The sequence below is a fragment of the Salmo salar genome, chromosome 05 (genome assembly GCF_965601325.2).
Source record: "Salmo salar chromosome 05, fSalSal1, whole genome shotgun sequence".
Taxonomy (NCBI): domain Eukaryota; kingdom Metazoa; phylum Chordata; class Actinopteri; order Salmoniformes; family Salmonidae; genus Salmo; species Salmo salar.
The window spans coordinates 15,263,895-15,287,533 of NC_138295.1; the positions used below are offsets into that span (position 1 = coordinate 15,263,895).

The following is a 23,639-nucleotide window of genomic DNA, read 5'->3' on the forward strand; positions in this document are numbered from 1 at the left end:
GGTTAAAGTCAACACTGTAATTTTTACACCCCTTTTTTACTGTGTACATTCATCTCAGACTTGGTTACCTTTCCCCCATCCTCCTGGGACTTTAAATACCAATTTGTTGTGTGCAGGACTGGACAATGGGAGAATCTCTCAATTGCATACTGTTCGCCTCCTTCTCAAAACCCATTGGAGGAGAAGGTCAGACGGACGGGACACCTGGCTTATTCATCCAATGGGTTTTGAGAAGGTGGAGAGGAGAGAGGACGCGAGGAGTATGCAACTGAGATTCTCCCAATATCTGTAGTGAAGTAGACTATTAACTGAGAGATTCGTTTTTGTGGCCCGTCTGAACTACAGACTGGAGGAAGCTGCTGGGAAAGTAGCCTTTAGAATGTCTCGGCCTTGGATATTTATCACCACACACACTGTCACTCCCCTTTACAAACCTGGCCCTTACATACCTCCTCCCTGAGTTTGGACATTACAGGGCAGAGGTCAGCCTAGATGGAAACAGAGGAGGATCTTTGTTAGCGTAAGGAACAGGTCTTTCCATGGGAGCCAGCCAAGGTAAGCGGAAGAGAAGGGGAGTGGCTGCCCTGGGTGGTTTTGTGAAGTTGAGTGCTGGACACACAAACACCCAGTGTTCTTTTAGAACCCCGATGGAAAAATATCTGTGTATGTATCCACAGGAGGTTGGTGCCACCTTAATTGGGGAGGACGGGCTCGTAGTAATGGCATGTACGGAATATATGGAATGGCATCCAACTCATTAAACACCTGGTTTCCAAGTGTTTGATACCATTCCATTCACTCCATCCCAGCCATTATTGACCCTCCTGCCACCCACCCTCAAGCATATTTGACTTGTGTAGTTGCCAGGTTCGTGGTTTGAGCAGTAAGCAAACAGTCCTGTGTTAGACTTGACGTGCATGTTCCCGGGGGGGGGGGGGGGGTCAAGCCAAACACCATCTCTCCCTCTGACTCACCAACCTCCATCTAACGTTATATAAACCAGGGGCTTAATATAACTCCACAGCTCACATAGGTGACTGTCTTCTGAGTGTGGGATGATGATGAAAGATATTAACTCATGATTCTGTGTGTTGCTGCTTGTATGTAGGAGGGACTCTACACATGCAAACTACACTGCTTGGAGCATTCAATGTTAGGTGGCTTACAGTATTACTTACATACAACTATACCACACACTAGTTAGCGTCAACAGGAGGACAGTTGTCTGCGTGAAGTGAATACAGCTAACCCAGGTGGAGATATTTCTGCAACTAAAATCCCAGGCATGTTGTTTAGTATGTAGTCATCTGGTGTGGTAAGGCCGCCATCAGGTGGCAGATGCAGGAAGAGCATGTGAGTCAATATCAGTAGCTAGTATTGTCGGTCACCAGAAAATAACTACCTGGTACATCTTTCTGCAGCTAACCAAAAAAAATAATAAAAAAAAAACTCTGATACATTTCACAAACATAGAAACAGAGTTGGAGTATAAAGTTTTTATTCCATTTCAAGATGCAAGTATAATATGAAACATGTTAGAGAATAAATATGTACAATAAAAGTTGAATAAAGAAAGAGAAGCAGGTAAAAGGCAAACCTATCATACAAGAACTCAATAACTCTGACTACTGGAAAAGAACCCAAGGAAGAAGCCATAACAGACCTTAATGTATTCTGGGAAAGGAGGTGAATGATTGTCAACCAAAAGCAGTAAATAAAATGTCAAATCAACTAAACACAAAACGAACGTGTACGCACATAAACCATCAAATAAAGACCTGTTACCATCATTCATTCTGACTGGAGATCAGTGCAGAGTTGATATAATGGCTGAGTGCTACCATGTGTCGGCTGTTAAAGATATGCTGGTGCAGACCTTGCTGACATCACCATTTCATGGGCTGGTATGACATCACCATTTCATGGGCTGGGAGCTATCCGTGTGGTCCAAGGAGAAGGATTTGATCATGGATCCAATACTGATGTTGCTATTTTGTGGCAGAATTCTATTTCATAAAAAGGTGTAAAGTTACTTATGGTTTCACTATTTTACAGGAGACTTGATTCTAGCTATGATAAATAAAAAGAAAAGCAGACTTCACAGTAGTATCATTGTTTTTGTTAAATACAGAACAAGAAACAGGAAAATCTTGTTATTGGAGGCAGTTGCAAAATCAATCAGCCAATTGACCCTCGACCTCTCCATCGATCACAACTGTTGATCATCACACTGATACATGTACTGTAACCCATAGTGACTTTCAACCAATCAGGGCCTTTATTACATCATAGCCAACAGGCAAAGTGTTACTTTTTACAATCAGTGTTCCATTCACAAACTGTAACCACGGTCACCTCAACCTATCAGCCAATCACAACCTCACAATACAATATATATGTGAATATACTTTCTCAGAGGCCACTTAGCTATACCTCTGTAATATAGAAGTTTAAATACTCTCCTGAAATCAGACAACTTCCTAAAAACCATGTCACATCACCTCTCTAACATCCATTCAACCGACCATTCTGTGTTCTGAGGAAAGCCTACAGATGGATATATAGAGGATTCTGTGTTCTGAGGAAAGCCTACAGATGGATATATAGAGGATTCTGTGTTCTGAGGAAAGCCTACAGATGGACATATAGAGGATTCTGTGTTCTGAGGAAAGCCTACAGATGGACATATAGAGGATTCTGTGTTCTGAGGAAAGCCTACAGATGGACATATAGAGGATTCTGTGTTCTGAGGAAAGCCAACAGATGGACATATAGAGGATTCTGTGTTCTGAGGAAAGCCTACAGATGGATATATAGAGGATTCTGTGTTCTGAGGAAAGCCTACAGATGGACATATAGAGGATTCTGTGTTCTGAGGAAAGCCTACAGATGGACATATAGAGGATTCTGTGTTCTGAGGAAAGCCTACAGATGGACATATAGAGGATTCTGTGTTCTGAGGAAAGCCTACAGATGGATATATAGAGGATTCTGTGTTCTGAGGAAAGCCTACAGATGGACATATAGAGGATTCTGTGTTCTGAGGAAAGCCTACAGATGGATATATAGAGGATTCTGTGTTCTGAGGAAAGCCTACAGATGGACATATAGAGGATTCTGTGTTCTGAGGAAAGCCTACAGATGGATATATAGAGGATTCTGTGTTCTGAGGAAAGCCTACAGATGGACATATAGAGGATTCTGTGTTCTGAGGAAAGCCTACAGATGGACATATAGAGGATTCTGTGTTCTGAGGAAAGCCTACAGATGGACATATAGAGGATTCTGTGTTCTGAAGAAAGCCTACAGATGGATATATAGAGGAAAGAAACAAGGAACAGAGCAGTCGTCCAAAAACTCCACAACTCAACTTGATACCCTTTGATAACGCATCATCAGATCCTTAATAAGAATAAGCCTATATTCTGCAGGCAGCTGCAAATGAGTGTCAATGAATGAATGATCCTTTTGAGATCTCTCTCTCTCAGGAGGTAGGATGGGGGATTTACAGGGGTCCTGGGGTAGCAGGTAGCTACTGTAGCTCAAAGGGGCTCCACTTTGCCTGGGGGTTTCCAGGGGGTTTCCAGAAACAGGATGGGGGATCAAAAGAAGATCTGCTTGGCATCTGACGGGTTCTGCTCCATGGGACAGTAGGGGCATTTCAGTCTGAGGAGATGGAGGACAGAGTTAGACATATACAGACCGGCAGGAGAGTTTAACCACAGAGTTCCACAGGTCTGACTGTCAATGGTTGAGTGCTTGTTTGTCTGTCTGTCAACCTGGATCAGACTCACTTTCCAGCGTTGGTGAGTTTGTTGAGGGCGTCTCTGGAGATGACGTGTCCACAGATGAGCTTCATGGGAGGGTTGCTCTCTGACGTCTGCTGCCGGAGGATGGGACAAGCGAACACGGAATGGTACCAGCACTTCTTCCCCAGGTCTATCTCAATCTGGAGACAGGACAGACAGGACAGCACCGTTACCCTTTATGACAACCTTCATTAATAATCCATTAGAAATGGTTATAGTATTATACATATTATTTTTTATTTTTTTTAAAAATCATGAATAGTTATGAATAGTTATGAATTACAATTCTTGATTTTAAATGCTAATAAATACTCTGAGGATTCACCACCCATAGAAAGTCACCCAGAGAAAGTCACCCAGAGCAGAGAAAGGGAGACTTACAGGCAGCTCGTCCTTGTGTGTCCAGACTCCGCTACACTGTCTCTGTTCTATCACCTGTTTGATGTTCATCAGGACTGGTAGAGCCATGCAGCCTGACGCAAAACTGACAGAGAATACCATTCAACACAGAGAAACAGACATGGAAATCACAGATACAGTTGAAGTGGGAAGTTTACATACACTTTAGCCAAATACATTTAAACTCAGTTTTTCACAATTCCTGACATTTAATCCAAGTAAAAAAATCCCTGTTTTAAGTCAGTTAGGATCAACACTTCATTTTAATGTAAAATGTCAGAATAATCGTAGAGACAGTGATTCATCTCAGCTTTTATTTCTTTCATCACATTCCCAGTGGGTCAGATGTTTACATACTACCAAATACTAATTGAGTGTATTGCCTTTAAATTGATTGAACTTGGGTCAAACATTTCGGGTAGATTTCCACAAGCTTCCCACAATAAGTTGGGTGAATTTTGTCCCATTCCTCCTGACAGAGCTGGTGTAACTGAGTCAGGTTTGTAGGCCTCCTTGCTCACACGTGCTTTTTCAGTTCTGCCCACAAATTTTCTATAGGATTGAGGTCAGGGCTTTGTGATGGCCACTCCAACACCTTGACTTTGTTGTCCTTAAGCCATTTTGCCACAACTTTGGAAGAATGCTTGGGGTCATTGTCCATTTGCTACCAAGCTTTAACTTCCTGACTGATGTCTTGAGATGTTGCTTCAATATATCCACATAATTTTCCTTCTTCATGATGCCATCTATTTTGTGAAGAGCACCAGTCCCTCCTGCAGCAAAGCATCCCCACAACATGATGCTGCCACCCCCATGCTTCACGGTTGGGATGGTGTTCTTTTGGCTTGCAAGCATCCCCCTTTTTCCTCCAAACATAACAATGGTCATTACAGCCAAACAGTTCTATTTTTGTTTCATCAGACCAGAGGACATTTCTCCAAAAAGTACGATCTTTGTCCCCATGTGCAGTTGCGAACCGTAAGCTGGCTTTTTTATGGTGGTTTTGGAGCAGTGGCTTCTTCCTTGCTGAGCAGCCTTTCAGGTTATGTCAATATAGGACCCGTTTTACTGTGGATATAGATACTTTTGTACCTGTTTCCTCAAGCATCTTCACAAGGCCCTTTGCTGTTGTTCTGGGATTGATTTGCACTTTTCGCACCAAAGTACATTCATCTCTAGGAGACAGAACGCGTCTCCTTCCTGAGCGGTATGACGGCTGTGTGGTCCCATGGTGTTTATACTTGCATACTATTGTTTGTACAGATGAACGTGGTACCTTCAGGCATTTGGAAATTGCTCCCAAGGTCTTGGCTGATTTCTTTTGATTTTCCCATGATGTCAAGCAAAGAGTCACTGAGTTTGAAGGTAGGCCTTGAAATACATCCACAGGTACACCACCAATTGACTCAAATGATGTCAATTAGCCTATCAGAAGCTTCTAAAGCCATGACATCATTTTCTGGAATTTTCCAAGCTGTTTAATGGCACAGTCAACTTAGTGTATGTAAACTTCTGACCCACTGGAATTGTGATACAGTGAATTTGTGTCATGCACAAAGTAGATGTCCTAATCGACTTGCCAAAACTATAGTTTGCTAACAAGAAATTTGTGAAGTGGTTGAAAAACGAGTTTTAACGACTCCAACCTAAGTGTATGTAAACTTCCGACTTCAACTGTACATACTGCAGTGAAAAACAATGACAATGAATCTTACTATAAGCATTATACTGCTGTGTGTGTGTGTCTAACCTGACACTGAGAGGTGACTCTACAGAAAGCCCCAGCAGAGCGCAGGCGTCCCTGGTGAAGCTGTTACAGATGTCAGCCCACTGGTTGGTCTCTAACAGAGAGCGGTAGGGAGAGTTCTCTATGCCGTGCCGCAGGTACACCAGACTACCCATGAGGATCTGGATGTCTGGGGGAGAGGAGACACTGCTATAATGGATGTCTGGAGGGAGAGGTTTGGGGGAGAGGAGGCAGTGATCATGAAGGAGGGAGGAAGGATGTCTGGGGGAGAGGAGACACTGCTATAATGGATGTCTGGAGGGAGAGGAGACACTGCTATAATGGATGTCTGGAGGGAGAGGAGACACTGCTATAATGGATGTCTGGGGGAGAGGAGACACTGCTATAATGGATGTCTGGAGGGAGAGGTCTGGGGGGAGAGGAGGTAGTGATCATGAAGGAGGGAGGAAGGATGTCTGGGGGAGAGGAGACACTGCTATAATGGATGTCTGGAGGGAGAGGAGACACTGCTATAATGGATGTCTGGGGGAGAGGAGACACTGCTATAATGGATGTCTGGAGGGAGAGGAGACACTGCTATAATGGATGTCTGGGGGAGAGGAGACACTGCTATAATGGATGTCTGGAGGGAGAGGTCTGGGGGGAGAGGAGGCAGTGATCATGAAGGAGGGAGGAAGGATGTCTGGGGGAGAGGAGACACTGCTATAATGGATGTCTGGAGGGAGAGGTTTGGGGGAGAGGAGGTAGTGATCATGAAGGAGGGAGGAAGGATGTCTGGGGGAGAGGAGACAGTGTTATTCAGCATGTCTGGGGGAGAGGAGACAGTGTTATTCAGCATGTCTGGGGGAGAGGAGACAGTGTTATTCAGCATGTCTGGGGGAGAGGAGACAGTGTTATTCAGCATGTCTGGGGGAGAGGAGACAGTGTTATTCAGCATGTCTGGGGGAGAGGAGACAGTGTTATTCAGCATGTCTGGGGGAGAGGAGGCAGTGTTATTCAGCATGTCTGGGGGAGAGGAGACAGTGTTATTCAGCATGTCTGGGGAGAGGAGACAGTGTTATTCAGCATGTCTGGGGAGAGGAGACAGTGTTATTCAGCATGTCTGGGGGAGAGGAGGCAGTGTTATTCAGCATGTCTGGGGGAGAGGAGGCAGTGTTATTCAGCATGTCTGGGGGAGAGGAGACAGTGTTATTCAGCATGTCTGGGGGAGAGGAGGCAGTGTTATTCAGCATGTCTGGGGGAGAGGAGACAGTGTTATTCAGCATGTCTGGGGGAGAGGAGACAGTGTTATTCAGCATGTCTGGGGGAGAGGAGACAGTGTTATTCAGCATGTCTGGGGGAGAGGAGACAGTGTTATTCAGCATGTCTGGGGGAGAGGAGACAGTGTTATTCAGCATGTCTGGGGGAGAGGAGACAGTGTTATTCAGCATGTCTGGGGGAGAGGAGACAGTGTTATTCAGCATGTCTGGGGGAGAGGAGGCAGTGTTATTCAGCATGTCTGGGGGAGAGGAGACAGTGTTATTCAGCATGTCTGGGGGAGAGGAGACAGTGTTATTCAGCATGTCTGGGGGAGAGGAGACAGTGTTATTCAGCATGTCTGGGGGAGAGGAGGCAGTGTTATTCAGCATGTCTGGGGGAGAGGAGACAGTGTTATTCAGGATGTCTGGGGGAGAGGAGACAGTGTTATTCAGCATGTCTGGGGGAGAGGAGACAGTGTTATTCAGCATGTCTGGGGGAGAGGAGACAGTGTTATTCAGCATGTCTGGGGGAGAGGAGACAGTGTTATTCAGCATGTCTGGGGGAGAGGAGACAGTGTTATTCAGCATGTCTGGGGGAGAGGAGACAGTGTTATTCAGCATGTCTGGGGGAGAGGAGGCAGTGTTATTCAGCATGTCTGGGGGAGAGGAGACAGTGTTATTCAGCATGTCTGGGGGAGAGGAGGCAGTGTTATTCAGCATGTCTGGGGGAGAGGAGACAGTGTTATTCAGCATGTCTGGGGGAGAGGAGGCAGTGTTATTCAGCATGTCTGGGGGAGAGGAGGCAGTGTTATTCAGCATGTCTGGGGGAGAGGAGGCAGTGTTATTCAGCATGTCTGGGGGAGACAGTGTTATTCAGCATGTCTGGGGGAGACAGTGTTATTCAGCATGTCTGGGGGAGAGGAGGCAGTGTTATTGAGGATGTCTGGGGGAGACAGTGGTCATGGAGGAGGGAGGAAGGAAGGTGTCCATTCACAGACTATTGGAACAGATCATTTGTCAGTCAGCTGGTAAGAGAATGAAGCTATGAAGTCCTGTAGGAAAGCTATTGAGAAAAGAAAAATGAGGGTTTCTTATTGGACAGGTAGTTCCTCCCTGTTTCAGTAAAAAAATATATACTGCTCAAAAAAATAAAGGGAACACTTAAACAACACAATGTAACTCCAAGTCAATCACACTTCTGTGAAATCAAACTGTCCACTTAGGAAGCAACACTGATTGACAATACATTTCACATGCTGTTGTGCAAATGGAATAGACAACAGGTGGAAATTATAGGCAATTAGCAAGACACCCCCAATAAAGGAGTGGTTCTGCAGGTGGGGACCACAGACCACTTCTCAGTTACTATGCTTCTTGGCTGATGTTTTGGTCACTTTTGAATGCTGGCGGTGCTTTCACTCTAGTGGTAGCATGAGACGGAGTCTACAACCCACACAAGTGGCTCAGGTAGTGCAGCTCATCCAGGATGGCACATCAATGCGAGCTGTGGCAAGAAGGTTTGCTGTGTCTGTCAGCGTAGTGTCCAGAGCATGGAGGCGCTACCAGGAGACAGGCCAGTACATCAGGAGACGTAGAGGAGGCCGTAGGAGGGCAACAACCCAGCAACAGGACCGCTACCTCCGCCTTTGTGCAAGGAGGAGTAGGAGGAGCACTGCCAGAGCCCTGCAAAATGACCTCCAGCAGGCCACAAATGTGCATGTGCTAGACCTTAAGTGGCTGGAGTGTGTCAGCAGTTCCTGCAAGAGGAAGGCATTGATGCTATGGACTGGCCCACCCGTTCCCCAGACCTGAATCCAATTGAGCACATCTGGGACATCATGTCTCGCTCCATCCACCAACGCCACGTTGCACCACAGACTGTCCAGGAGTTGGAGGATGCTTTAGTCCAGGTCTGGGAGGAGATCCCTCAGGAGACCATCCGCCACCTCATCAGGAGCATGCCCAGGCGTTGTAGGGAGGTCATACAGGCACGTGGAGGCCACACACACTACTGAGCCTCATTTTGACTTGTTTTAAGGACATTACATCAAAGTTGGATCAGCCTGTAGTGTGGTTTTCCACTTTAATTTTGAGTGTGACTCCAAATCCAGACCTCCATGGGTTGATAAATTGGATTTCCATTGATAATTTTTGTGTGATTTTGTTGTCAGCACATTCAACTATGTAAAGAAAAAAGTATTTAATAAGATTATTTCTTTCATTCAGATCTAGGATGTGTTGTTTAAGTGTTCCCTTTATTTTTTTGAGCAGTGCATACATATATATATATATATTTGGTGCCTAATGAACATGATCCCTGTCAAAAAGCTCTTCAATACCCCCAGGAGGCCCCAGCCAGGGTGTCAGACAGACAGTCCCTACCTCTCTTCAAGACCACCGGGAGGCCCCAGCCAGGGTGTCAGACAGACAGTCCCTACCTCTCTTCAAGACCACCCAAAGGCCCCAGCCAGGGTATGTCTGTCCCTACCTCTCTTCAAGACCACCGGGAGGCCCCAGCCAGGGTATGTCTGTCCCTACCTCTCTTCAAGACCACCCAAAGGCCCCAGCCAGGGTATGTCTGTCCCTACCTCTCTTCAAGACCACCGGGAGGCCCCAGCCAGGGTATGTCTGTCCCTACCTCTCTTCAAGACCACCCAAAGGCCCCAGCCAGGGTATGTCTGTCCCTACCTCTCTTCAAGACCACCGGGAGGCCCCAGCCAGGGTATGTCTGTCCCTACCTCTCTTCAAGACCACCCAAAGGCCCCAGCCAGGGTATGTCTGTCCCTACCTCTCTTCAAGACCACCAGGAGGCCCCAGCCAGGGTATGTCTGTCCCTACCTCTCTTCAAGACCACCGGGAGGCCCCAGCCAGGGTATGTCTGTCCCTACCTCTCTTCAAGACCACCGGGAGGCCCCAGCCAGGGTATGTCTGTCCCTACCTCTCTTCAAGACCACCAGGAGGCCCCAGCCAGGGTATGTCTGTCCCTACCTCTGGTGCTGTGAGGTGAAGGACTGTTAGTGCCTCCATTCAGACCATCATATATCTGCTGTCTAAATTTCTATCTGTCCCACCCTGCTGACCTGAACAGAGCCCAGGCTGCCTGTGTCCCCTACCTCTCTGGTGCTGTGAGGCGAAGGGCTGGAAGTGCCTGGCGTACTGTAGCGCCTCCAGCTGGTTGGTGATGCCTCCGTTTAACAGGCTGATGAAGTAGAGGCGGTGCAGCTTGAACTCCAGGGTACTGTTCAGGTCCAGCAGGCGCTGCCGGTTTGTTACTGCCCACCTGGAGCAAGGGACAGAGGGTTATAATCATTAGTGCACACCGTAACAAACAGTTGTAAACTGAAAACAATCATTTCTATTGGACAAATTCAGGTAGGTCCCTACCCATTTCCTTCTGTTTGGTTCTGTTTGGCTCCTAGTGAATAGACCCCAATTCAATCAATTCAGGAAGTCAACCGAAATTCTAATTGACCTTCAACCCTGGCATTTCAGATCTCAATTGTGTTCACTACTCTCAAGTTAATCAGTTACTAAATGGCTCAAAATGATCAAAGAGGGGTTTGATTCACATTCAACTGCACACAGAGAGGAGGTACAGTACATACTCTAGTGCTGGTCTGAGGTCAGTATATAACAGAGAGGAGGTACAGTACATACTCTAGTGCTGGTCTGAGGTCAGTCTATAACAGAGAGGAGGTACAGTACATACTCTAGTGCTGGTCTGAGGTCAGTCTATAACAGAGAGGAGGTATAGTACATACTCTAGTGCTGGTCTGAGGTCAGTATATAACAGAGAGGAGGTATAGTACATACTCTAGTGCTGGTCTGAGGTCAGTATATAACAGAGAGGAGGTACAGTACATACTCTAGTGCTGGTCTGAGGTCAGTATATAACAGAGAGGAGGTACAGTACATACTCTAGTGCTGGTCTGAGGTCAGTCTATAACAGAGAGGAGGTACAGTACATACTCTAGTGCTGGTCTGAGGTTAGTATATAACAGAGAGGAGGTATAGTACATACTCTAGTGCTGGTCTGAGGTCAGTATATAACAGAGAGGAGGTATAGTACATACTCTAGTGCTGGTCTGAGGTCAGTATATAACAGAGAGGAGGTATAGTACATACTCTAGTGCTGGTCTGAGGTCAGTATATAACAGAGAGGAGGTACAGTACATACTCTAGTGCTGGTCTGAGGTCAGTATATAACAGAGAGGAGGTATAGTACATACTCTAGTGCTGGTCTGAGGTCAGTATATAACAGAGAGGAGGTATAGTACATACTCTAGTGCTGGTCTGAGGTCAGTATATAACAGAGAGGAGGTATAGTACATACTCTAGTGCTGGTCTGAGGTCAGTATATAACAGAGAGGAGGTATAGTACATACTCTAGTGCTGGTCTGAGGTCAGTATATAACAGAGAGGAGGTATAGTACATACTCTAGTGCTGGTCTGAGGTCAGTATATAACAGAGAGGAGGTATAGTACATACTCTAGTGCTGGTCTGAGGTCAGTATATAACAGAGAGGAGGTATAGTACATACTCTAGTGCTGGTCTGAGGTCAGTATATAACAGAGAGAAGGTATAGTACATACTCTAGTGCTGGTCTGAGGTCAGTCTATAACAGAGAGGAGGTATAGTACATACTCTAGTGCTGGTCTGAGGTCAGTATATAACAGAGAGGAGGTACAGTACATACTCTAGTGCTGGTCTGAGGTCAGTATATAACAGAGAGGAGGTATAGTACATACTCTAGTGCTGGTCTGAGGTCAGTATATAACAGAGAGGAGGTATAGTACATACTCTAGTGCTGGTCTGAGGTCAGTATATAACAGAGAGGAGGTACAGTACATACTCTAGTGCTGGTCTGAGGTCAGTATATAACAGAGAGGAGGTACAGTACATACTCTAGTGCTGGTCTGAGGTCAGTATATAACAGAGAGGAGGTACAGTACATACTCTAGTGCTGGTCTGAGGTCAGTATATAACAGAGAGGAGGTACAGTACATACTCTAGTGCTGGTCTGAGGTCAGTATATAACAGAGAGGAGGTACAGTACATACTCTAGTGCTGGTCTGAGGTCAGTATATAACAGAGAGAAGGTATAGTACATACTCTAGTGCTGGTCTGAGGTCAGTATATAACAGAGAGGAGGTATAGTACATACTCTAGTGCTGGTCTGAGGTCAGTATATAACAGAGAGAAGGTATAGTACATACTCTAGTGCTGGTCTGAGGTTAGTATATAACAGAGAGGAGGTATAGTACATACTCTAGTGCTGGTCTGAGGTCAGTATATAACAGAGAGGAGGTACAGTACATACTCTAGTGCTGGTCTGAGGTCAGTATATAACAGAGAGGAGGTATAGTACATACTCTAGTGCTGGTCTGAGGTCAGTATATAACAGAGAGGAGGTATAGTACATACTCTAGTGCTGGTCTGAGGTCAGTATATAACAGAGAGGAGGTACAGTACATACTCTAGTGCTGGTCTGAGGTCAGTATATAACAGAGAGGAGGTATAGTACATACTCTAGTGCTGGTCTGAGGTCAGTATATAACAGAGAGAAGGTATAGTACATACTCTAGTGCTGGTCTGAGGTCAGTATATAACAGAGAGAAGGTATAGTACATACTCTAGTGCTGGTCTGAGGTCAGTATATAACAGAGAGGAGGTACAGTACATACTCTAGTGCTGGTCTGAGGTCAGTATATAACAGAGAGGAGGTATAGTACATACTCTAGTGCTGGTCTGAGGTCAGTCTATAACAGAGAGGAGGTATAGTACATACTCTAGTGCTGGTCTGAGGTCAGTATATAACAGAGAGGAGGTATAGTACATACTCTAGTGCTGGTCTGAGGTCAGTATATAACAGAGAGGAGGTACAGTACATACTCTAGTGCTGGTCTGAGGTCAGTCTATAACAGAGAGGAGGTACAGTACATACTCTAGTGCTGGTCTGAGGTCAGTATATAACAGAGAGGAGGTATAGTACATACTCTAGTGCTGGTCTGAGGTCCTGCATCCTCAAGGCCTCCAGGATCCTGTTGAGTTCCAAGAACGGCTGCTTCATGCTCATGTCAATCACTACTCCAGACTCCTGGGAGACACACACACGGCAGGCAGTTATAATACATATGAAATACACCAAATGTCTTCAACTCTGGTTCTGGGGACCAACAGGGTGTGCAGGCTTTTGTTTCATCTCAGGTGTTTACCTGACATAGGTCCTCTGCCACGCTCAGCATGCCTTGTCTGTACAAGTGTTCCACAATGGTCTCACTCAGGTACTTCTGTCTCTCAGGTGAGTCCCACACTGTCTCTGCCACCACTGCACTCACCTCTGCATCAAAGTTCTACAGAAACACAACCAGGAAACAACCAAAGGATAAGTGGAAATAAAACACACAGAATCTGCTGAAATTTCTCCCTTGTGTGCTTAAGGTACATTTTTACAATAATATTGGCTTAAACCGCAAGGAAGTTGTGTCATCATTCATCTTCTCTAAAAAGTAAAGATTCTATAATGAAAGCATTTATTGGGAAAATCTTACCCTGTCGATAGCTTTGCCGACTTTGGAGACACTGCCGTGGATGTCCTTGTGTCTGGAGGCCAGCAGCTGTACTGTTTCTTTAATGTTCTTACAACACTGGGCCATCGTCTGAGATAGCACCGAAAGATCTGCATCTTGTACCCCTGAAGGAGAGCCATATATTTAGAGAGTTGGTACATTGAGGTTTCTGCATTGTGATTGACATGACACAAAACTCTATGGCAGCCATGTTGCGCCGTAGAAATATAATGACTTATACCATGCCATTGTTGAATACTCGTTTCTGATTGGCTTGAAGGGCATTCTAGAGAGTGAATTATTTCCCTATAATGCACGGTATATTTGCACGGTGGAATTCAATGGCTACAGTTCATTCTTACAAGTTCTACGTTGGAGCTGCTTTTGAATGCATAGCCCCTCATTGATTATCCCTTACATATTTCTATGGTTATCGACCCCATTACGTGGGAACATTTTAACAATGCTATGTAACAGAATGTCTAGAATTAGAACGATATTCAAGTGATGCCTCTGCTCTGAAGGAGACAACAATCAGGTTAAAACAAATCAGAACATTAAAAATGCTGAAAACAGTCTTGTTGAATGTACATAAAGAAAGCTATGAATCACTTCTGTACCTGAACCCTCATGAGACAAGGCATGCAACCAGAGCAAAACAATGTTTCATTTCTCTAGGGCCACATTGTTTAAAGAACTTAATTGCATATTGTTCCGTGCTTTAGATATACTCTTGCATGGAATTCCTCGAATATGGGGCCTTTAACAGTGTGTGCAGTTATCTATCATTCTTTACCATGCACCTGCAAATTACTTGAAGACTTGAGTGGACACTACTTCTAAACTAGAGCGTGGAGATGGCTTGGCCTTACCGAATGTAACCAGCTGTCCCCGTAGCTCACAGACGCTGCGTAGTAGTTCGTCCAGACGTTCCTCTGACTGGTGTCCGTACATGACGAACCTATGGAGCACCTTCTCCAGCTCCCGCTCCACACACGCACACTGCTCCATACCTAGACTGGGACTCTACCGCATTCACTACCACCTGGGAGAGACAAGACATATGGAACTAAACCTCTCCCCGGGGACCACCAGACATTTCACAATATTGTTGTAGCCCTGAACCAGCTCACCTGATTCACCTAGTCAAGGACCTGAACCAGCTCACCTGATTCACCTAGTCAAGGACCTGAACCAGCTCACCTGATTCACCTAGTCAAGGGCCTGAACCAGCTCACCTGATTCACCTAGTCAAGGGCCTGAACCAGCTCACCTGATTCACCTAGTCAAGGGCCTGAACCAGCTCACCTGATTCACCTAGTCAAGGACCTGAACCAGCTCACCTGATTCACCTAGTCAAGGACCTGAACCAGCTCACCTGATTCACCTAGTCAAGGGCCTGAACCAGCTCACCTGATTCACCTAGTCAAGGACCTGAACCAGCTCACCTGATTCACCTAGTCAAGGACCTGAACCAGCTCACCTGATTCACCTAGTCAAGGGCCTGAACCAGCTCACCTGATTCACCTAGTCAAGGGCCTGAACCAGCTCACCTGATTCACCTAGCCAAGGGCCTGAACCAGCTCACCTGATTCACCTAGCCAAGGACCTGAACCAGCTCACCTGATTCACCTAGTCAAGGACCTGAGGTAGCTCACCTGATTCACCTAGTCAAGGACCTGAGGTAGCTCACCTGATTCACCTAGTCAAGGACCTGAGGTAGCTCACCTGATTCACCTAGTCAAGGGCCTGAACCAGCTCACCTGATTCACCTAGTCAAGGGCCTGAACCAGCTCACCTGATTCACCTAGTCAAGGGCCTGAACCAGCTCACCTGATTCACCTAGTCAAGGGCTTGATGATTCGTTGACAGGTTGAATCAGCTGTACTACCTCTGGGATATAGCAAATACATAGAACAACTAGGGGTCCCCGAGTAGAGGTTTGAGAACCACTGAACAAGGTCACAGACAAGAGCTCAACATTTTGCAATCCTCCCATAACCCCTACAGTTGTGTTTCACTACTGGTACAACTGATTTATTCTAACTGGTAAACAAAATCCTTTATTAGTTGAATCAGATTTGCTAGAGCCTAAAGTGTGCAATGACATAGTATTCATAATCATTGACAGGCAACAGAAAATATGAAAGAAGACCACTCTATTCTAGATCAACAAGTGGATATCACTGTTAGGCCTGAATGTTTTGGTCTCATTGACACATTAGGCATCCCTGCTGTATACATTTGAAAAACATTGCTTAGCAACTTTCCTCTTCTCTTCATAAAATATCAATACTTTTCTTTTGAATTTTTCATCTGACAAATAAAAAAATAGCTATAGTACAAAGCTAAACATACTTTTGGAACCGTTTTGCTCGCTGAAGCTAATAGGCCCTGTCCATAGCCTCAAGCCCTCAACCAATGACATTCGACTGCAAAACAGGGTTCCAACGCTATGCTAACTAGACAAATCGTTTGCTGTCACCTTGTTTGAGTCAAGTAGCTAACTAAAGACTAACAATCTAGCCAGCTATGTTCTTGCTACTTACTAAAAACGGACAATAAATCTCTGATAACAGCTATGTTAGCAAATATCAAGTTAGCTAAGCTAACTAGCCATATCCACAACAATATTAACAGTACCAAGCCAGCTAGCGTAGCTAGTTGTTATCTAGCTGTATAAGACGTCGTATCAAACACCACTTGGTTACAATGGCGATTATCATACAGCGAGCAATCCAAATGGCAACTGAGAAATGTTGGTGAGTAAGTTAGCTAGCTACGTTTGTCGCATAACGTAAACAAACAGCTAGCTAACGGTAATGTAAACCTAGCATGGACCGAAGCTGTTTGTTTGACTTGGCAATAATGGTGTGTTTTAATCGATTGCATAGTTAGAAAGATAGCAAGACTGTGCAAATATTTTTTTTAATTCTCAAATGTATCAACAACATGTCAGAAAATATCAAAATAAGTTAAAATAACAACATAAAACGTCAATATAAACACCACTTGCCTGTCGTGACAACTATTCTCCACCAGTCGTCCTTCGATCTGCGGAACTTCCTTCCTGTGTAGCATGTCTCGGATTTTCATAATAAAAGTACTGTAATTACTTTACCCATGAATGTGAGGTTCTTAGACTTGATTCAATGTTTCAGTATTTACAGAGTGTAAAGATACTATATTTTCAGAGTTCCATCCTCTGATACATAATCATGTATGCCTATAAAACAAGTAAAATGTAGGTTTTAAAGTGATAGCATTTGATTCCAATATTAAATTGTCTCACAATAGCCTACAAGTTCATTGCAAACCCCAGGTGGTGCTGTATGGACGGTTATGAATGGAGATCTATGGCCAGATTGCAGACCTATGGTGAAGACAGGTGTGTGGCTTGGAGCTGCCCAGGGGATTTCCCACCTGTGATATAACTATCTGGTAAAACACACACACACACACACACACACACACACACACACACACACACACACACACACACACACACACACACACACACACACACACACACACACACACACACACACACACACACACAAACCATAATTATGCATGTAGATTACTGAAAGTCACTCATAAGACATGTCTCAATTATTCATGTAATCAATAAATTCAAGGTCTAAATTCCGTTGCTTCAATAACTTGCATTGCCACATACTGAGTGTATCAAAATAAAGAAAAATCTCGCACTAGGGATTCTGTGATAAAGCTAATCAGTGGCGATTTTAGCATGTAAATCTTGGTGGGGCAAACTCCCCAAATTGTTTTTAGATGCATGCCAGCAAAGCCACTACACAACACTAAACAATACATTAATTGCACTATAACAGTGACAAGCGGTGCCTACATGAAGCCACCACCTTACCACCGCTACACCTGGCTATCAGCGGAGTCTTCTCTGGCAGCGAAACACTTCATTCAGCCTCATTTACTGCCTTTTAAAAAAACATAGCTGATGTGGCTGACTTGCTTAAACAAAGGTGGTTTCTACTGACATTTGAGATGTACAAACTATGGCATAAGGGGATGACGAGTGGATAAGAGGCAATACTTAATTTTGATTAAGACATTAATGAGGCTAATATGCTGGGGGTGCATGTTGGTCAAACAAGCAAGGGGTGTACCACAGATTAGAGAAACACTAGGAAGTAAGATAAGTGTTGTTCTCTGCAGCCAGTTGGTAGAGTAGGGCTCTTGCAATGCCATTATAGTGAGTTCGATTCCCTGAACCACCCGTACGTAAACATTGATGCAAGCTTGACTGTAAATGGCTTTGGATTAGAGTGTCTGCTAAATGGCATACGTTATTATTATATTAGGATATCTGTACAAGTCAAATTAACTCCAATTGATCTCATCTTTCACTCCTTATGGTCTAAACATGCATAATCACACTTCGCAACAGACGATTGGAGGGATTTTTTCATGGGATCTATCTAGAAGGCGCAATGAATCACCCAATAGGCTAGATTACAGTCATGCACATAAATCCTTAGATTGCTTCAAGTTAGGTGACAGATTCACAAACCACAATTACACCCCAAAAAGGACATCATAACAAACTAGGGCAGTTGAAAAAAGGCACATTTGAAATGTAACCCTGCTGGTTTCTATTCAGTCCTGTTTGTGATGAATACTAAGGGGATGGTTGGTTCTTAAATACCCTCTATTCAGTCCTGTTTGTCATGAACACTAAGGGATTGGTTGGTTCTTAAATACCCTCTATTCAGTCCTGTTTGTCATGAACACTAAGGGATTGGTTGGTTCTTAAATACCCTCTATTCAGTCCTGTTTGTCATGAACACTAAGGGATTGGTTGGTTCTTAAATACCCTCTATTCAGTCCTGTTTGTCATGAACACTAAGGGATTGGTTGGTTCTTAAATACCCTCTATTCAGTCCTGTTTGTCATGAACACTAAGGGATTGGTTGGTTCTTAAATACCCTCTATTCAGTCCTGTTTGTCATGAACACTAAGGGATTGGTTGGTTCTTAAATACCCTCTATTCAGTCCTGTTTGTCATGAACACTAAGGGATTGGTTGGTTCTTAAATACCCTCTATTCAGTCCTGTTTGTCATGAACACTAAGGGATTGGTTGGTTCTTAAATACCCTCTATTCAGTCCTGTTTGTCATGAACACTAAGGGATTGGTTGGTTCTTAAATACCCTCTATTCAGTCCTGTTTGTCATGAACACTAAGGGATTGGTTGGTTCTTAAATACCCTCTATTCAGTCCTGTTTGTCATGAACACTAAGGGATTGGTTGGTTCTTAAATACCCTCTATTCAGTCCTGTTTGTCATGAACACTAAGGGATTGGTTGGTTCTTAAATACCCTCTATTCAGTCCTGTTTGTCATGAACACTAAGGGATTGGTTGGTTCTTAAATACCCTCTATTCAGTCCTGTTTGTCATGAACACTAAGGGATTGGTTGGTTCTTAAATACCCTCTATTCAGTCCTGTTTGTCATGAACACTAAGGGATTGGTTGGTTCTTAAATACCCTCTATTCAGTCCTGTTTGTCATGAACACTAAGGGGTTGGTTGGTTCTAAAATACCCTCTCATGAGACTTGGCCTTGGTTTAGCATCACAGCCCAAAGATAAGAGCACAGGAAATAAACACACCCTTATGAGTTTACTGTCTGAGGGGGAAATTAGGTATATTAGACCAGGCTGAGACTGCTGCACCCAACCTTATACTGAACCTACCTGACAATATGTTAGACCAGGCTGAGACTGCTGCACCCAACCTTACACTGAACCTACCTGGCAATATGTTAGACCAGGCTGAGACTGCTGCACCCAACCTTATACTGAACCTACCTGACAATGTGTTAGTACATGTATTACCTCACGAGATCACTTTATAACAACATAAATGACAGGAACAATACACACTACTATAATGATCATGTCTATAACAGTGCAGGATGTAGCCAGAAGTCTGGTGTTTGGGTGGGTGGATGGTGGGTGGGTATTGTATTGCTATTGATAGAGTAGGTGTATAATTGTATTGGAGACAAAGTGGCTGCTGTGGTTAATCTAACCATGGGCTGAACGTAAAGTCCCTTCATAGTCGAGGTGCCAGGCATTCTATTCTCCTGAGTCCACCACTAGACCACTAGCCCCACAGCAATACAATAACCCCATGAACTCTGGGATGACAGAGAGAGAGGGAAAGAGAAAGAGAGAGGTGGGGAGAGAGGGATGGCAGAGAGAGAGGGAGACAGAGAGGGGTGGGGAGAGAAGGAGAGAGAGATTTGGTGGATTAGAAAGAGAGAGAGAGAGATGAGAGAGAGAGAGAGAGAGAGAGAGTGAGAGAGATGAGAGATCAAGAGAGAGAGAGTGAGAGAAAAAGAGAGAGAGAGAGATGTGTGAGAGAGAGAGAGAGAGAGAGGGAGAGAGAGAGAGAGATGAGAGAGTGAGAGAGCGAGATAGGGAGATGAGAAAGCAAGAGAGAGAGAGAGATGAGAGAGATGCTTTGTTGATTTCAAAAAAGCCTTCGACTCAATTTGGCATGAGGGTCTGCTATACAAATTGATGGAAAGTGGTGTTGGGGGAGAAACATATGACGTTATAAAATCCATGTACACAAACAACAAGTGTGCGGTTAAAATAGGCAAAAAAACACACACGTCTTCACAAAGGGCCGTGGGGTGAGACAGGGATGCAGCTTAAGCCCCTCCCTCTTCAACATATATATCAACGAATTGGCGCGGGCACTAGAAAAGTCTGCAGCACTCGGCCTCACCCTACTAGAATCTGAAGTCAAATGTCTACTGTTTGCTGATGATCTGGTGCTTCTGTCACCAACCAAGGAGGGCCTACAGCAGCACCTAGATATTCTGCACAGATTCTGCCAGACCTGGGCCCAAACAGTAAATATCAGTAAGACCAAAATAATGGTGTTCCAAAAAAGGTCCAGTTGCCAGAACCACAAATACAAATTCCATCTAGACACCGTTGCCCTAGAGCACACAAAAAACTATACATACCTTGGCCTAAACATCAGGTAACATCAGGTAACAGGTAACTTCCACAAAGCTGTGAACGATCTGAGAGACAAGGCAAGAAGGGCCTTCTATGCCATCAAAAGGAACATAAAATTCAACATACCAATTAGGATCTGGCTAAAAATACTTGAAACAGCTATAGAACCCATTGCTTTTTATGGTTGTGAGGTCTGGGGTCCGCTCACCAACTAAGAATTCACAAAATGGGACAAACACCAAATTGAGATTCCGAAATGCAGGATTCTGCAAAAATATCCTCAGTGTACAACGTAGAACACCAAATAAGGCATGCAGAGCAGAATTAGGCCGATACCCGCTAATTATCAAAATCCACAAAAGAGATGTTAAATTCTACAACCACTTAAAAGCTGGTCCTGGGGCTCTGTTCACAAACACAAACAAACCCCACTGAGCCCCAGGACAGCAACACAATTAAACCCAACCAAATCATGACAAAACAAAAAGATAATTACTTGATACATTGGAAAGAATGAACAAAAAAAACAGAGCAAACTAGAATGCTATTTGGTCCTAAACAGAGAGTACACTGTGGCAGAACACCTGACCACTGTGACTGACCCAAACCTAACGAAAGCTTTGACTATGTACAGACTCAGTGAGCATAGCCTTGCTATTGAGAAAGGCCGCCATAGGCAGACCTGGCTCTCAAGAGAAGACAGGCTATGTGCACACTTTCCACAAAATGAGGTGGAAAGTGAGCTGCACTTCCTAACCTTCTGCCCATTGTATGACCATATTAGTGACACATATTTCCCTCAGATTCCACATATCCACAAAGAATTCAAAAAACAAACCCGATTTTGATAAACTCCCATATCTACTGGGTGAAATACCACAGTGTGCCATCACAGCAGCAAGATTTGTGACCTCTTGCCACAAGAAAAGGTCAACCAGTGAAGAACAAACACCATTGTAAATACAACACATATTTATGTTTATTTATTTTACCTTTTGTACTTTAAACATTTGTACATCGTTAAAACACTGTATATACATACTATGACATTTGTAATGTCTTTATTTTTTTGGAACTTCTGTGAGTGTAATGTTTACTGTTCATTTTTATTGTTTATTTCACTTTGTATATTGTCTACTTCACTTGCTTTGGCAATGTTAACATATGTTTCCCATGTCCTCCCATGTTGTGTCTGATAGTGATAGTGGTTCACTGCTCCTCCCATGTTGTGTCTGATAGTGATAGTGGTTCACTGCTCCTCCCATGTTGTGTCTGATAGTGACAGTGGTTCACTGCTCCTCCCATGTTGTGTCTGATAGTGACAGTGGTTCACTGCTCCTCTCATGTTGTGTCTGATAGTGACAGTGGTTCACTGCTCCTCCCATGTTGTGTCTGATAGTGATAGTGGTTCACTGTTTCTCCCATGTTGTGTCTGATAGTGACAGTGGTTCACTGTTCCTCCCATGTTGTGTCTGATAGTGATAGTGGTTCACTGATCCTCCCATGTTGTGTCTGATAGTGATAGTGGTTCACTGTTCCTCCCATGTTGTGTCTGATAGTGACAGTGGTTCACTGTTCCTCCCATGTTGTGTCTGATAGTGTTAGTGGTTCACTGAATCTCCCATGTTGTGTCTGATAGTGACAGTGGTTCACTGTTCCTCCCATGTTGTGTCTGATAGTGATAGTGGTTCACTGTTCCTCCCATGTTGTGTCTGATAGTGTTAGTGGTTCACTGGTCCTCCCATGTTGTGTCTGATAGTGGTAGTGGTTCACTTTTCCTCCCATGTTGTGTCTGATAGTGACAGTGGTTCACTGATCCTCCCATGTTGTGTCTGATAGTGTTAGTGGTTCACTGAATCTCCCATGTTGTGTCTGATAGTGACAGTGGTTCACTGTTCCTCCCATGTTGTGTCTGATAGTGACAGTGGTTCACTGTTCCTCCCATGTTGTGTCTGATAGTGATAGTGGTTCACTGTTCCTCCCATGTTGTGTCTGATAGTGTTAGTGGTTCACTGATCCTCCCATGTTGTGTCTGATAGTGTTAGTGGTTCACTGATCCTCCCATGTTGTGTCTGATAGTGACAGTGGTTCACTGATCCTCCCATGTTGTGTCTGATAGTGATAGTGGTTCACTGTTCCTCCCATGTTGTGTCTGATAGTGATAGTGGTTCACCCTTCCTCCCATGTTGTGTCTGATAGTGATAGTGGTTCACCCTTCCTCCCATGTTGTGTCTGATAGTGATAGTGGTTCACTGTTCCTCCCATGTTGTGTCTGATAGTGATAGTGGTTCACCCTTCCTCCCATGTTGTGTTTGATAGTGATAGTGGTTCACTGTTCCTCCCATGTTGTGTCTGATAGTGATAGTGGTTCACTGATCCTCCCATGTTGTGTTTGATAGTGATAGTGGTTCACTGTTCCTCCCATGTTGTGTCTGATAGTGATAGTGGTTCACCCTTCCTCCCATGTTGTGTCTGATAGTGATAGTGGTTCACCCTTCCTCCCATGTTGTGTCTGATAGTGACAGTGGTTCACTGATCCTCCCATGTTGTGTCTGATAGTGACAGTGGTTCACTGATCCTCCCATGTTGTGTCTGATAGTGTTAGTGGTTCACTGAATCTCCCATGTTGTGTCTATTAGTGTTAGTGGTTCACTGGTCCTCCCATGTTGTGTCTGATAGTGATAGTGGTTCACTGTTTCTCGCATGTTGTGTCTGATAGTGATAGTGGTTCACTGTTCCTCCCATGTTGTGTCTGATAGTGACAGTGGTTCACTGATCCTTCCATGTTGTTTCTGATAGTGACAGTGGTTCACTGATCCTCCCATGTTGTTTCTGTTAGTGACAGTGGTTCACTGTTCCTCCC

The 23,639-nt window shown here is 44.4% G+C and overlaps 1 protein-coding gene across 1 annotated transcript; it reads right to left on the reverse strand.

The window, feature by feature from the left end:
- Positions 1–1,481: 1,481 nt before the first annotated feature.
- LOC106604313 (E3 ubiquitin-protein transferase RMND5B) lies at positions 1,482–16,857 on the reverse strand. Its single transcript, XM_045717932.2, has 10 exons — positions 16,780–16,857; positions 14,636–14,808; positions 13,746–13,888; positions 13,410–13,547; positions 13,191–13,291; positions 10,307–10,473; positions 5,959–6,124; positions 4,191–4,293; positions 3,795–3,949; positions 1,482–3,666 (listed from the first exon to the last, which is right to left on the reverse strand). Exons 2-10 carry the CDS (start codon positions 14,772–14,774, stop codon positions 3,603–3,605), a joined length of 1,176 nt encoding a protein of 391 aa, XP_045573888.1. The 5' UTR covers positions 14,775–14,808; positions 16,780–16,857; the 3' UTR covers positions 1,482–3,602.
- Positions 16,858–23,639: the final 6,782 nt, after the last annotated feature.